Below are 17,052 nucleotides of genomic sequence, written 5' to 3'. Positions count from 1 at the left end.
CCTTCTTCATCTTTAGTTGACATCGGCAACATCCTTGGTGAACATTTTTATAACACATCCAGCTCGGCAAACTACAGTGATTCGTTCAGTAGATTTAAATCTCGTGCAGAGCGGCAAAATATCTCCATGTCTGGAGGAGACTCTGAGCCTTATAACCAGCCTTTCACGCAGTGTGAACTTGAAATGGCACTTGACATAACGAGGGTTTCTGCTCCAGGGCCCTACGCAGTTCATTATGAAATGCTTCGTCGCCTTTCTCCTGAATCCCTGAAAAGTCTTCTCTTGTTCTTCAATTTATTGTGGGAAAAAGCCTGCTTTCCCCATGCCTGGAAGCATGCACATGTCATCCCGCTCCTAAAGCCACAAAAAGACCCTTCACTACCATCAAGTTACCGTCCCATTGCTCTGACGAGCTGTGTCGGGAAAACATTTGAAAGGCTTATAAACAGGCGGTTAATATACATATTAGAAAAGCAAAAGGTTCTTGACAAATATCAGTGCGGGTTTCGCCGAGGTCGATCCACTCTCGATAATTTGGTTCGCCTGGAAACCGTTATACGCGAAGCATTTGTGAACAAGCAGCACTGTGTTGCAGTGTTTTTTGACTTAGACAAGGCATATGACACCACTTGGAGATATGGTATCCTGAAAGACTTGTATGCTTGCAATATCCGTGGTAGGATGTTGCAATGCATTAAGAACTTTTTAACAAACAGAACCTTTCAAGTCCGGCTTGGCAGCACCCTGTCTAAACCTTTTGTTCAAGAAAACGGAGTCCCACAGGGGGGCATTTTGAGCGTCACTTTGTACTGAAAATGAATTCTCTCGCACAAATGCTACCTCGGTCTATTTCCTACTCTCTTTATGCCGACGATATACAGATCTCCTCATCTTCTTGCAATATTTCTAGTTGTGAACGGCAGTTACAACTGGCTATAAACAAACTTTGTAAGTGGGCGGACGAAAATGGCTTCAAGTTCTCTGTTGCACAGACAGTCTGTGTGCCTTTTTCCCTACGTCGCGGGCTTTCCTTAGACCCAGCTTTGGAACTAAACGGTACTCTGATTCCTGTTAGGAGGGAGCACAGGTTTCTTGGTGTTATATTTGATAAAAAACTTACCTTCATTCCCCACCTGAGATTTCTCAATGAAATTTGCCTTCGTTCCACAAACCTTCTGAAAGTTTTGGCTCATAAATCATGGGGGTCGGATCGGAAATGCCTGTTGCATTTGTACGCCGCGCTTGTGCGATCTCGTCTCGATTATGGCGCCGTGGTGTACGGATCAGCTCGCCCATCTGCTCTCAGGATGTTGGATCCTGTACATCATCTTGGCTTGCGTTTGGCAACAGGTGCTTTTCGGACATCGCCTGTACTTAGTTTGTATGCGGAATCAAATGAGATGTCGCTGTCTAAAAGACGTAAATACCTTAGCCTAACCTACGCTTCTAAGATCCTAGCAAAGCCTGATCACCCAACGTATCATTCCCTACAAAGATCTCAATTCTACCGTCTCTTTGAAAATAAGCCAAGCATTGTGAGACCCTTAAGTTTTCGTATAGAGCAATTTTGTTCCTCACTTCAACTTCATCTGGACGAACTTAACCTAATTCAGAACACAGCCTGCGTTATACCCTGGAATGTGGAGCGTGTTTTTTGTGACTGGACTTTAACTAAGTTTAATAAGAATAGCATATCAGCTCTTGTGATTCAGCAGGAATTCCTAGACCTGGAAGAGAAACATAAAGATTATGCTCACTTTTACACGGACGGTGCCAAGACTTCATCATTTGTCGGGTGTGCCGTGCATTCAGGTCGTTTTGTAAAAGTTAAACGTCTAGAGAAATTTGCGTGTATATTTACTGCTGAAATCTATGCTGTGTCTTTTGCATTGGATTATATTCATAAGACTAAAACTAGACGGGCCGTAATATTTGTGTACTCTCAAAGTGCTATTACTGCAATATGCTCTCTAAAAGCCACTAAGAATATGCTTGCGGAACAGGTGCGAAGTAAACTTAACGGAGCTTTACGTAAGGGTCACAATATAAAATTCTGCTGGGTTCCGAGTCATATGGGTATAAAGGGTAATGAGGAGGCAGACAGGCTCGCTGCATCTTCAGGTAACTGCTCTCAATATCAAGCTAGCTTGCCGTATCAGGATATCAAGTCATTAATTAAGTCGTCACTTTTTCGTCTATGGCAGGCAGAGTGGGCTATGGAGTCTAATAACAAGCTCCATGTAAGCAAACCAGTCCTTGGGTCTTGGGAGAGCTCCTTACTTAAAAACCGCTTTCACGAAGTTGTATTGTGCCGGCTTCGAATCGGGCACTCCTTCCTTACACACAGATATCTCCTTTGTGGGGAGGATCCACCAGTTTGTGAGCACTGTGGAGACAATCTTACTATTCTTCATATTTTGTGGATCTGCCCGGAATTCGACACTGAACGACGCGCTCATTTTCCTGAGTTTTTTAGATATTGTATTCCATTTCATCCCGCTCTTTTGCTGGGCGAGCACCCTCTCGTTCCTCTTGATCGAGTTTTATCATTTATTACTTGTACTGGCCTTATACACCAGATCTAATCCCAGTTTTTTTCAGGATCATCTTTTTTTAATGAGGTAACTATGGGAGTTTCATCAGTTAATTTAGTCTTGCGCAGTATGGCCTCCGTTGCTGTTGCGCCATAAAACCCGCAAACAACAACAACAACAACAAACTATAGACCAATATCACTATTGCCAACACTTGCTCGCGTTCTCGAAAAATGGGTGCAAATTTGCATGAATATAGGTTCTGTGAGATATTTTCGTTACTGAACGACGGGCAGTACGGTTTCAGGCAACAAAGGAACACTATTTCTCAAACTCTGTTAATGAAACGCTTGAAAATAATAGAGTAGCAATTGCCTTGTTTTTGGACTTGTCCAAGGCATTTGATACAAATGATCACGCACTCCTCCTATCAAAACACAATAAGCATGGTTCCAGGGGCCCGTTTCAGAAATTATTCACTGACTATTTTACTAACATGTTTCAGATGGTTAAAATTGGAAGCTGCACTAGTACAAAACTCAGAGTCAATTGCGGCGTGCCACAGGCTAGCACACTAGGTCCGTTATTGTTTAATATATATGTGAATGGTCTAGGGTTATTACAACTACGATCTAGAATGTTTGAGTACGCGGATAATACTGTTTTATTACCACCGCATCACAACTATAACCAGGCGGTTCCGCGGCTTCAAAGCGATATAGATTTATTAGTTAACTGGCGCCGAAGTAATCTCATTTCTTCAACGTCAATAAAACTAGATTCGTCTGTTTTCGTAATCTCCATAAACAAATTACTCTAGTACCAAACATATATCTTCATCTTCATGATCATACTCAACACATTTGCACATGTAGACCATTACCATATGACTCCTCGGTTAAATATCTGGGGTTATTGTGGGACCAACATCTCCTTTGGAACCAAGAAATCGAATATATTAAGAGAATGCGGGTGGTATCGGCGTATCTTAACAAGCTAAAAAGTGCATGTTCTGTAAACTTGCGGTGAACTATTTTCAAATATTTAGGAGGATAAGTTGTACGGAAGGGAATTACGATATTTGAGAATTGTTCCGAATACAAAAAAACAATTAATTGATAGAATCATAAAATATAGTGAAAACAACATTCTTCACGGGACAGTGTGCGATAAACTAGACCATGAAGAAAAAAATGCGCGCATTAGAAATATCGTCATTTAATCAGTTTCACAGATAGGTGATCATAACAAGTAATTATTATAGTAGAACTTTCTAACAAGAGGTAAAAAAAAAGACACTTGCGGCGTACAGATAGGTTCAAGGTCCTAAGATACAAACAAATTATGGAAGAAAGTTAAAACGACACTATGTTCATTCGATGTTCAACAGTTTGCCAAAGTCTTTGCTGAACATATCATCCTTTCGTGCGGTAAAACGGAATGTAACAGAATGGTGCATCACGCTCGCGCAATAACAATTATATAATTACTTAGTGCATATTCGTTGCCCACATTCCTCCTTTATTCTTGTTTTTTGGTTTTGTTTCTCCAGTGTTCAATGTGTTACGGTATTTTCTTGGCTGCCTGGTCCCACATACAAGCATCTTATATTTCGTGGGCCAGCACGCTTACACATGTATTTTTTCACAGATAATAACGATATTATTATTATTATAGTATTATTTGTATTTGAAGGAAACAATATGCTAGTGTCGTCCGAATATATATTAACTTTTACAGGACGTATGTTTACAACGTTATTTATATAGATGTTCAAAAGGTACGGCCCAAAGATGCTACCCTGTCGGACGCAGGAGTGAATGGGCTTAATATCGGAATAATATTTGCTAATAGAAATATATTGATTGCGATGTTCTAAATAGGACACTAAAAGCTGTAGAGGTAAACAACAAATACCGTAACAAAACGGTTTAAGAAGTGATAAATCATGATTAATGAAGTCGAAGGCTTTTCTGAAAGCAATAAAAACAGACAGAACCAGCCTATTTTCCTCGGGTTGTTTTAAAATATATATATTTTTTTTGTTCTAGCAGTGCTAATTCAGTCGACCGGTTGTTTCTAAAACCAAACTGTGCGGAGTTTATAAGCTTATGCTTGTTGTAGAAGTGTGTTAAACAAGTCTGTAATATTTTTTCCAGGCCTTCTAAGAATAACGGGAGGATGGAAAGGGTCAATGGATACTTAAAATGTTTTTATCTCTTTCTTGCGTAGAGCTCTTACTTCTGCCTTCTGCATCTTTTCGGAAAACGCGCCAGTTGCAAAAGATACATTGAAAATGTGACCTAGAAGGGGTGTTATTATGTCAAGTACGTACTTAGTCGGTCGAATTTGCAAATCATCATAGACACAGCTACTGCTATTTTTTCTTCATAAAGATTTCAAATATTTCGGAGTTCGTGATGGGCTCAAGAAAAATTGAATGATTATTTCTATATATTGTGAGTGTCTTTGGGGACAAAGAATAAGCAGGCGGAGACGACGGTTTGTCCAGCCAAGACTGAATGTATTCTGAAACGCGCGCACAATCACGCCTCAGCACGCGCTGTCTCGCAAGCACTTCGGCGCCCAAGTTGGCAGCGCTGGTCGCGCCACTTGGTCACCACAATATTAATTAATTGCAAGATGTATAATTTTAACTGCTGTTGCTGCCCAAGTTAGCAAAGTAATCACTGAAAGTATTTGCTGGGGAGCGACCAGCCAAAGACAGTCCTTAGTGAATAATTTTCTCGACAGGCTGTGAATTTGAACTACGTACGATTTCAAATTGAGTTTAAGTATTTTGTTTGTTTTTTCAAATAAAATTTGCACGTCTAGATTCTGCCTAAAAATTTTCCGTAAGTAGCTTTGTTAATTGATTCCAATTTAATTTAAAGGTTAAAAGCTCAGAATGATCTCTTCTTTCGAGAAATCACTGGTAGAATATATTTGTATTTAATTTTTTGCAAAATGTCGGGAGTAATTCATGGCCTACTCACATTTTTTTACACTTTCACAGTTTCATGAGTAAAATGGCGCTTGTAAACAGTGGGAAATTTACTAAGGAACACATTATAAGCTAAGTTGACGTCTTCTAAATAAAATAGTGACTCATAAAACAAGTTCCCAAAAATCTGATTTGAAAGCCTTTAGCTGTCAGTTGTTATATGTTCAAAAGAAAATGCTTCATTATTTTTGCTTGTTTGTGCGATTTTTCGTTTAGGTACGGGAATATTGGAAAGTCATCACTCCTATTATTGTTTGGCGTGCCTGCTACAATCCTACCACGTTAGACGCTCGTAATAAATAAGTCGATCAATGCTTGAGAGGAACCGTGATCCTAGAGAGAGATTTCATGACATTGACACATCCTCTAGATTCAATTAAAGTGATCATTTCCCGTTTCGTAGCGCAATCCTTTGACATATATATGTTGAAATCACCCCCAAATTAAAATCATAATGCGTTGATGTCATAAAAAAACGCTCGCAAGAAACCATCACAAAGTATGGCCACCTGGTGGTCGATATAGTACACTTATAACCGTATTCCCAGCCTTTACCAAAATCTCTTCGTGGTTCTGAGTGACAGAGCAGTAGTCTACCCAAAGTTTGGATTTCATTGATTTATTTACAAATAAGCACACACTTCCTCCACGGCGAGACCTGCGATTTAAAAAAATAACTGTAATACACACCTAACGTAAGTACGTAGGCCTCATTCGCACACCACGTTTCGGTTAACCTGATTATGTCAAACGAACATTTATACAGTGCAAACCAACTTCTACATTAACGTTTTAATTTCTTGAAGATTGTGCGTTAATGTGAAAACATAAAAAAAAAAAAATTATCCTCATGACCAAAGTACTTTTCCAGGTCCCGGAGGAGTATGGCGTCACGATTTGGCATTGCTCGATAGATATATACACTATCAAGCAGGTGCGATCCACCGTATTTTCTGCATATCTTCTGCAGATGTGACAATAACCTTAGTACGATGATTACTCGAGGGCGAGCAAAGGCTCAAAGCCTGGTTCACAGATTTGTACTCGAGTGTGATCGAGCGCGTTGTGCCCAAACCACATAGAAGACAAGGCCTGGGCCACTCCTTCCCACGCGTCATCGTTAGTAGCGTCGCCGCCTACACCCGCCGGCAATATGAAGGTGAACGTCGGACCGTCGACCACTCAGTGCTACCAGCGCCATGACGCGGCTCCCGTGGCAGCCACGTCATGGCGCTGATAGCACAGAGCTGTTGGACGGTCCGGCGTTCACCTCCATATTGCCGGCGGGTGTACGTCGCGCTCGTGAGACGACGGTTCCACGGTGAAGCCACGAGGGACGCGTCTGTTGCTTTGAGGCTATCCTCTCGTCGAGCCTCGGCCTGTTTCCCACTTGAGGCGGGTCAGGGATCCACGAACGATGACGTCAATAGCAGGACTTATCGTCTAGTTGTTTTTGGTTGTGCTTGCTTGTAGCCACCTACGACCGGAGAACACACAGGCACACTGAGGCCATCTGTCAGGTATCCCTGGAATGCTTTCGATCCAAATCAAAGGTTTTGAACTACTGGCAAGATCAAATATACGTAACCTTCGAAAAAAAATTGTCGAGTAAAACATTATCTTAAGTATGCCAAAGCTCGCGGTGAAAGGAAAATGTGCATTAGAAAATATATGTATATATGCAAATCTGAAGCGTTTCAGGGATACGCGATAGATTGCACCGACTATAGCTGGCGAAATAATATCATACTACAAACAGTCAGGCAGAGCCTCAGTGTGGGTGCCAGTATTTAGACAGAAAGAATAAAAAGGAACATACGTTTTCTCTCTGATGAGTAAAGAGAAAATATGTGCATCCCTTTTTTATCTTCTTGCTTTTTTTTGTTTAAAAAGATACTTCAACCAAAATTTAGAGTCTATTTTATTTTCTAAATGTCAACCATGTTCTGGCCACACAGCGGAGACACCAATTCTTCGCTCAAACAGACAAGATAACATTTTTTTAAGGAATAAAGCGAATATCTAAAAGCAACACTGATCAGTGGAAGTACCGCGGACTGCTGAGTGCGCGCGAGCTCTGTCGAACTTGGACGAACCGGATTTCCCTTTTCTCCAGCGCCTATTTAACTCCTGCGGGGAGTGGGAATGGACAACTGGAACGGCCAGGGTGTGATGCGTTGACGCACCAAGTGGCTAACCTCACAACCACGCCAAATTCCATGCAGCCCTTGCCGGAGGAAAACGGGACGTCACGAGCGCGATGCGTCTCGGAATTTTCTTATGTGTGAAGGCATTTGTTATATTGCCATGCGCGTCGCCGAGCAAGCGGGTGCGTGGCTGAATGGTTACCGCGCTTGACTGTCGCGCGGAAGGTCTAGCTTCGATTCCAGTCAGCGGAATGTCCCATTATTTATTCTTTCAACTTGGCGTTCTCGTAAGTTCGAGAACGTTCTCGTCTGATCGTGCTCGGAATGTTTAACTTGCCGAAAGCTCTAAGTCGAATGTTCCAGAACCCCACGAGTGTACATAAGGGTATGGCGAGTGGAGTCAGTCTCGCCCCAGCGTTCGATCCTGCTGTTTCGCCGCCATCGACGCCTGCGACGCTCTATTGTTATATTCTGTTTCCTTTTTGTTTTGGGCACAAGTTCGCCCCATTAAAAGTTTACTTTCTTTAGTTATCATTGCCTCATCAGTTGTAATTCGCGACAATATCGTGGCTCAAGCGTTTCGATGCCACCCTCATAAAAGTTTGCTGCGTGAAATCTCAGCCAAAATTTTGAAAACAATTTGTACTAATGAAGCGTTTTAAAATATTTTGTGTAAAAACGATATCAAAATTTCAGGTCATGTTTTGCAAAATCAGATGTTGTTAGGCATCGCATCGGCGATGTTTTCATTCACTTCGTTTAAGACGGAATGTGTTCCCAGAAACGGCCTATGGCATTTCAATGCGTCATGAGAGGTTCCTGACTTTGATTTAAGCATGCTCACCTGTTTATGTTCAATAATTTTGCTAATTGAGTTTAGCCTATATATATTTCGCAAATGTGTCCATGAATTTTCAGGCTCTGCATGATTAGATATTTGTCGGTTCCAAAAGTGTTATCACAGACCGAAGTTCGGAGTTTGATGGGCAATTCTATCGACTTAAACGCGATAACTACAAAGTACAAACCGAAAACAAAAAAAGTTCCACAGAACGACGTCAACTTGTCACCAATGCACATACGAGGGAACACAACTCACTCGCGACTCGGAAATATACTATTTTTACGGAACCAATCCACGAAGGGTACTTATTTTCTGAATGCTTCGTATGTTTTATCCTGTTTCCTCTTGTCTCAAGGTGTGTCTCGGCATTGAGTTACCTCGGTTTACTTTAGCATTACCTCCCTATTGTCTACACCTTTCGATGATAAGAAAATAGCTTTTATTCAGCAAGCTAGGTGTACGCTTACAATCGGACATTCAATTAGCCGAGTTTTTTGTTGTTGTTTTGTTTCTACAAGTATTTTACTGTTTTCGGAAACGGTGACGAAGCTGTCTCATCTAGTAAATAAAATATTGAAAGAAGAAAGGAACTCATGACCTTATATGATGCCCCAGGTTATAGACATAAACACCGGAGACTCTCTCGGACCGAACCAGAATGGCGAGATTGCGGTTCACGCTAGAGGCATCATGAAGGGCTACCATGGGCATCCCGAAGCTACTGCTGAAGCTTTGAGCAGCGACGGATGGTTGCGTACAGGTGCAAAACTTATCTCCATTTCTTGTATTTTTTTTTTAGAGCGCAGCTCTTAGGTGCCAGTTTCCGACTTGAGCGGCGTCGGTGTCGCCGTCGCCGTCGCCGTAACCGCGCAGTGAATCGTGGGTAAATTTCCCCGCTAAATCTAGCGGAAAAATTTCCCCGCTAAATCTAGCAGAAAGTTTTCCCAGTTACATTTAGAGAAACATTTTAACCGCTAAGTTTAGAGAAAAAAATTCCCCGCTAGATCTAGCGGGGCATTTCCCCGCTAAATCTAGCGGAATATTTTCCCCGCTAAACGTAGCAGAACATTGTTCCCCTAAATTTAGCGGGGAAAAGTTTCCCCGCTAAATTTAGCAGAAAAAATTCTCACCTAATTTTAGGGGGAAAATTTCCCCTCTAGATTTAGCGGGGGGAAAATTTTCCCCGCTATATTTAGCAGACAAATGTCCCCGCTAAATTTAGCGGAGAAATTTCCCCGCTAAATCTGGAGTAAACGTTTCCCCGCTAAATCTAGCTGAAAATTTTCCCCGCTAAATTTAGCGGAAAAATTTCCCCAAAACGAGGGCGAGCAGGAGAAGTGGAGGGGCATGGCCCAAATACGGCGTTACAGGGAGTTGTAAATGGCTTTTATTTTTTCTTATTCCAAATTACAAGAATACGTTCTCGATTGGGCCCAAATTGCTCAATTGTGCTTGAATAGTTATCGGTCTGGCGTGTTATGATGCTTTTGTTTATGTTCCCCAGTTCATAGTCTGTTCGCTGAGTCTCAAATTTCTGTGGTTTTGTGTCCAGCCAATAACGTGGACAAAATTAGAGCAGGCAGCATTGATATATGGAGTTCTCATAGGATGTTCAAGAATTCACTACTGTCCTTATTCGGTTGTTATCGCTGTGTGCTAGGTGTGCGCACGGAAGCGTGTAGAGGAGCGTTTCTAGACGCCTATCCCGCGTTGTTGACGTACGTCATGTTGTGTACTCTTGTTTCTGTGTTGCAATCCGTACGACCATAGCCTCCTCTATACGGAGAAAGCCTGGCGCGTCGCTTGAAAAGACGGCCGCCGTAAATGGGAAAGGATGGGCGGAGAAACGGGAGCGGAGAGAACCTTGCCCGCTAGCGCCACAAAAGAGCGAGCGGCCAAACGCAGAAACAATCTTTTTTTTTTCTCTCTCTTTTCTTGTCGCTATCGCGGAGAGGAGAAACTCAACGTCCACCCTTTCCCGTTTCTCCCTGCGCCCTTTCGAATCGCAGCGCCCGTTTCTCCCGGAGTACAAAAACGACGGTAACGAAAACACAGAAACAAGCGTGGTTCGGGGAGCGGCCGCTCACGACCCAAGCGCTCGCTGTCTCGGTCTGCCCTTTCTGCTCTGCGCTACCATATTGGTCACCGTTCGGCGCGCTCCTCCTCTCCTTTTTCCTGCGGCCGCGCGCTCTATGGGTCCGTTGTCGATGTGCCAGGCTTCCTCCGTATAGAGGAGGCTATGGTACGACCGATAGCCATTGTGCATTTTCTGAAGCCCATGTGGGGTTTTAAAACCAATCAATTAGATATTGTTTTAGAGCGCAGCTCTTAGGGTCCCGTTTCCGGCTTGAGCGGCGTCGGCGTCGCCGTCCGCGTCGGCGTCAGCATCGCCGTCGCCATCGGCGTAACCGCGATGTCACGTGACCCCCCAGGTCACGTGATCCCCGAGGTCACATCACCCCCCTCAGGTCACGTGATCCCCGAGGTCACATCACCCCCCTCGGGTCACGCGACCCCTTGAGGTCATGTGACCTCCCACCACTGAGGCCACGTGACTCCCCCGAGGTAACGTGACCCCCCTGAAGTCACGTGACCCCCCTGAAGTCACGTGACCCCCTTAAGTCACGTGACCCCCTGAGGTTACGTGAAAAACTATAAGAACGTAGTACTTCATTGCCTCAAACTGTCAAGTTCCAATATGAATTTAACAAAATTCATATAAGGAAAGTACAATGTGCGGCATTTATGCAGCGATGCTTAAGCCTCCTCAAACATTGGGGCAAGGAATGAACAAATAAGTTGCATTCTATACAACTCGTTTAAAGTCATATGGCCCAAGTCAGTTCGCTCTCAGAAATAAGTAATTGTAAAGTAATCGCATTACAATTTAATAGTAATTTTAATTGTAATTAATTACTTTTCATGTATTGGTAATTGTAATTGTAGTTAAACTACTTTTGAAGGAAAGTAATTGTAATTGTAATTAAATTACATTTTAAAAGTCATTTACTTATGTATGGAGAAGGAGGAGGGGGAGGTGGGAGAAGAGGAGAAAGGAAAAGAGGAGGAGGAGGGATGAAGAGGAGTAGAGGAGGGAGGGAGAAGAGGAGAAGAGTAGCTTTAGAGATGAGGGGAGCAGGACGTGAACGAAGAGGGGAGGGGGTATACCCTCCCCTCAGTACCCTTGCCGCCTCCTCCTCCTCCTCAAGAACTGCGCTCTAAATCGGCGTTACAGAGAGTTGTAAACGGCTTTCACTTTTTTAAGGACGCTTGTATTAAAGAAATGTTTTGAGCTGCGCGAATAGTGAAATGTCAGCTCGAATCGAATTTGAATCGACGTGCCGAATAGTGGCTGAATATTTAGGTTGGAGTTGAATATTATTATATCAAACATTTTATTTGCAGGTAAAAAAAATACTGAACAAAATGACGTGGAAAAACAAAATCACTCGTGCTTATTTTTCTGCAAGCCTACTGATTTATTGACAAAATTTGGTGTTGCTTTTCAGGAGATTTAGGCTACTACGACACGGAAGGACGGCTCCATGTTATTGAGAGATTTAAACAAATGATAAAATGCATGGATAACGTCGTCACCCCTGCTGAGCTGGAAGAGATTTTGATCAGCCACGAGGCTGTCGCAGAGGCCGCTGTTGTGGGTGTCCCGAGCTCGCAGTATGGCGAGGCTCCAACAGCCTGCGTCGTTGTCAAAGACGGCTTCGACAAGAATCTCGAAAGTCTGGCGACAGAACTGAAGGAACTCATTGCTGGTATATGTCATTTTCCCGATACTGATTTTGTCTTTTGGTGTGTTATGACCATGTCGAACTTGCACATTTTAAAGCTTAAATTTGAAATGTATACTACATAAACTTGGTTTAGGGAATAGCGGTCTATGGGCTCCAATTGTTTATGGATAATATCTAGAAATTATGCTTTTCGCCGGGTGCTCAAGAACCAACAAAAATGACTACATAGCCAATATAAAAGATTTGACGTAAAAATAAAAGCCTTTACAAAATGCGGGTAGTCATATCACGGCCACTTTTTTTTCGCGTAAATTGTTTTTCCCCTTGTTTTGAGCATTTGTTATTTTTAAAAGCTACGCGAAGCTTTCGCAACCGGAGAAAATTCACTCTTTTTGTTTTTATCATGACCTAAAAAAGACTTCAAAATAAATAATCGCTTTTAGTTGATAGGTTTTTTTTTTTATCTGAGAATTCCGAAGCGTTTTTGAAATAAGGACAGAACGAGCGGGTTGGTCGAAGAATCGATCAATCGACCAACCAATTTCGAAAAATTTGGTCACGGACATATGAAATTTCAAAAACGTTCTGTATAACATATTAGGGCCGGCTATTACCTAACGGGACACTTGGCTTTGCTCCATTAAGTTCCATTTCATGGTGACAATTAAGAAAAACACCACCGTAATCACATCCCGAGATATGCACACCCCCAAAAAACAACTCATCTTTTATTTTCATTTTTTTGCTTGATTTGCTATTTTTTAACCCCCTAAATAAAGCCCACTCCTAGTAATCGTAGTTGCGGATCAATGATGGCCTCGCCGTAAAGGCGGAAAGTTGGCTATGGCAAAAAGAGCGAACATTTCTGTGATCTTTGTTTTGCCTCTTAAAGTACTGCCATCTTTGCTTCACATCCTATGTAACAATAGTGCTGGTGTTGTTTTCTTTTAAATTTTTCTTGATTGCACAAGAAATTTAGCCCACTCCTTATTTTCGCCCGACTTGCTCTAGATTTTAGGTGGGCTATTCCTCGGGATATTACGGTAGTTAAATTACTTCCCACAATGCACACGGCACGACAGGAGCAGATGTGCTTGGTTTGTGCCACGCTTTTTTTCTAATTCTCAAAATTTCATGAACGCAAAACGTTAACGTATTTATGCTTTTTTTATTTGCACAAACTATGGTTACATGAATGGAGTGGTGAGCTTCAGGGAGATTGACTAAGCTATTATGCGTCTTTGTCTTACCTTGGTTTCCATTTTAAAGGTCAAGTAGCAGTGTTCAAGCAGCTGCATGGAGGTGTCTTCTTTATGAAGTCTCTTCCCAAGTCCGATAACGGAAAGATGCTGAGACAAGATCTCAAAACAAAGGTTGCCCATGAAATAGAGAAACTGAAAAAATAGTTGAGATTCGCAGACTCTCAAGCCACACGAAAACCAAGATGTAACCTACTGTAAAGGTGTTTCTACATATTTCCATTGTAATAAATCAGAATTTAAATAAAAACTGCACAAGTTGAGATATTTGTCTTGAGGTGGGCAGTCGTTTTTATTTGTTTATATGATAACAATATATAATAAAACTAAGTGTTATTTGTTGTAACAGTTATAAAACAGTTTGCGCATAATTAGGTCTAGTATAGAGTTGGGACGGTCCGGTTATGAGTAGAGAGGGCAAGACGGCAAGATAATAGAACACGCAACAAATTTGTGAAGGCCAGGCATTGCGTGAAATCTGGCCCAAGATAGTCGTGCTCGCCAGACTTTGTCAGACTTCGCCATACTTGACAGCATGTCTTGACGCCTTGACGTTACATGATCATTCATAGTGCCAATACAAAAGCGCCACAAAAAACCACAATTTCTCATACATTTCAATTCTGTATATGACGATTTCATTCATGCATAGAAATACAGCTCCCATTTCTTTTTTGTTATTATGGAATATTGACTTGACACAAAAAAAAATATAACTGTGAACCGTATTGACTCGGTTACCAATGTTTTTTCTGTTTTTTTTTTGTTTTTTTCTTTTTTGTTTATTTCCGGTTCAGTCTCAAAAGAGCAGTGACGATATCGGTTCCGTTCAGGTCCGGTGCGATTAAAAATAACGGTTCGGTTCGTTTTCCGTTTGACACTGGTTCACCGCGCATGCGCCATCGTGCGTCGCCCGGCTTCCTCTGGAACGCGCGCACACGCTGAGTTGTGGGTCGCCGGGTCGTCTGCTTGTGTGAGGCCGCTTTCAAACAGCACTCGCGTTATCAAAACAACGCAATTAAAAAAGTATAGAGCCCTACGCGGATAACAGTTTGATCATCCGCATCCGACCCTCCTCCGCATGCAGACTTCATATCCGTATCCGAACCACATCGTTATGTTCTTAAATAACCGTATTCGCATTCGATCGGCGTCCACAATGTTCTTAAATAACCGTATCCGCATTCGATCTGAATCCGCAGACTTCCTGTCCGTATTCGAATCGCATCCGCAAACTTCGGAACCTCATCCGAGCCTCAATCCGCGTCTTCATTTCACATCATAAAGTCAAACATAACAAAAAATAAAAAAAAATAAAAAATCTGGATGGTAAATCCGGCCGCTTACCCTTGTACGAAGAGCTTTTCGTGCCAGGATACTGGGGAAGCCATTTTTATCGTATCTCGTTTTCTCGTATTGATAAAATAAGCGATCATCCTTCCAGAAATTCTTCGGATCACTGGAAAGATGATCGCGGCTATGAGCTCCTCTCGGAAATTCGTGATACTGATACTCTGTTTGGAAGATACGCTGAAAAGCAGGAAATGTGCAATATTTCTTTTCTTTTTTTGTTTTGTAAAGCCCATTTCAAGCAGACGCATATTTTATAAACATGAAAATTAACAAAAGGCAGATTAATAACATTGTGTCCTTTTATTTAGGCCAAACAATAAAAAAGTGGGAGAGGAGAGGTGCAGGTACACCGCTGGAAAATATATCACAATCTTAACTAATGGCAACACCTATCGGCTTCAGTTTTAAACACGAACCCACACTTGCATGCTCGCAAGCGTATACTTAAAAACAACTCAGTGCCACCTGTCGAGAAAAAGAAAACGCACATATTCGCAACGTTTTACTTGTTGAGGTTGCTGTGTAAAAGAAACAAAATATCGTCAACATGGACAGATCTAGACAGGTGTGTCTTTCTTAAATTAATACCCGCTAATAATAAGTCTCTCCGTTAATGCACTTGATGTTGGGACGGCATGCACGAACTGCGCCACGAGAATGAGGCGGGGAAACTCGTAGTGGCGCAAGTTCCACCACTTTAATGAATCAAATACAGTCCCCTCGATCTACTTGTAGGAGAAGATCCTACTTGCACTCTTCTTCTACTTTCTTGGGGCTTGTACTTTTTGGGATTTCTTTCTTCAGAAAACGTTTTTCGCTCTTACCCTGCCAAACAAGGACACCCTTTCCCGGGAGGAGTGATACTCCTGCATTCTTTACGTTTTCTAGGGACGCAATGTTTGCCGAGTTAGAACGTTCTAACGCGATCTTTGGTGAGAATCATCTTTCCTCGTGTTCCCCTCCCATTGGCACCTCCTATCTAAGAGGGTAAATTTCCCCCGCAGTACATTCGATGATGCACCCCTTTATAGTATCACTCACTTGTTCACTCTACACTGTGCGGTCGCACAGGTTTCTGTGTCGCCTCGGCAAAAATGTCGATGCGGACCCGCAAATATACGCATTTGATCCGCAATCCGCCAAATCTGATTCCTTTTTATCCTCATCCGACAGTTTACGGCAGACGTTTGGAGCTTATCTGTGGATAATCAGCGCATATTCAGGGCTCTACAAATGTGTGAGCGGCACAGAAAATGTCCGAAGGTTCATGAAGCTTGTCATACTTAAGCACAAAGTCAACATTTTACGAGCGCAAAGCCAAACCTGCGCCCCATCTTAAACCCAGCGCTTTGCAAGGTCGCTTCCTCGCAAGCGTTGAAGTAGAATTTATCGGATGTCATCTTTCCTCCGCCAATGGGGCTTCGGTTGCGAAAGGAAAAGGTAGGTGACACTCTGGCATCGCAATTTACTTACAGTACTCCCGATTCAATAGCAAAAACCCTGAGGGCTGTGCGCGTCCAGCGGCTACGCAAAGAGTTTTGACGCCAAGGTCATTCTACGACGCGACGGTCTCCTATTTTGATCCTCGGAGTGTTGCAGGAAGCTACGGTAGCTCGTACAAGAAACGCGGAGGCGTGCGAACTTGATTAACATTGGCGCGACGGTGCAGTGGTTGAACCCTCTGTGTCGAAAGCGCGCGCACATACGCAACCCCGCCTAGAGGACAAGGCCGTAGTGTTCAAGGAGGTTAAATTAAGACTTCTGGAGTGGCGGCCTCCAGTACACTCCCTTGCGACCGGGTGAAGCCAGTTTTTCCGGTCGGCGGCCATCTTACTAAAGGCGAAACGAAACGGCGCTCGAAACGGCAGTAGCAGTGCACCGTTGCTTTTGGGGCTGCGTATTAAAAGAAAAACAAAACTGATTTTTTTATTGGTTTTAGAGGACTCCAAAGCCGCTCAAAAGGTAGAAAGCCGATCCGCTTTTTACCTGTAGTAAGATGGCGGCAGTCGCCGTTTTCGGCGTCAGCTCCGCAGCGCCACCGCCACTCCAGAAGTCTTAAATATAATCTCCTTGGTAGTGCTCCTCCAGGGACATCACGGGAGCTGGCTAAAAGAAGCCTCCATACAATATGAAAGTGAGCGAATCGTGCGTGGAGTTTCCGT

At 42.8% G+C, this 17,052-nt stretch overlaps 1 protein-coding gene across 1 annotated transcript in view; it reads left to right on the top strand.

Annotated features, from left to right (window-relative positions):
* LOC120846707 (4-coumarate--CoA ligase 1-like) overlaps positions 1 to 13,684 on the top strand; it is a 57,649-nt gene extending 43,965 nt beyond the window's left edge. Inside the window, exons 7-9 of the mRNA XM_040218561.3 lie at positions 9,145 to 9,289; positions 12,039 to 12,299; positions 13,548 to 13,684. Of these exons, the coding sequence (XP_040074495.1) occupies positions 9,145 to 9,289; positions 12,039 to 12,299; positions 13,548 to 13,684 (543 nt within the window). The remainder of the gene's footprint in view (positions 1 to 9,144; positions 9,290 to 12,038; positions 12,300 to 13,547) is intronic.
* Positions 13,685 to 17,052: the final 3,368 nt, after the last annotated feature.

Source organism: Ixodes scapularis, unplaced genomic scaffold (genome assembly GCF_016920785.2).
Source record: "Ixodes scapularis isolate PalLabHiFi unplaced genomic scaffold, ASM1692078v2 ptg000044l_1__unscaffolded, whole genome shotgun sequence".
In the NCBI taxonomy this organism is placed as follows: Eukaryota; Metazoa; Arthropoda; class Arachnida; order Ixodida; family Ixodidae; genus Ixodes; species Ixodes scapularis.
Note: the sequence above shows the minus strand (reverse complement) of the source record. Positions and strands in the feature narration are given on the sequence as shown.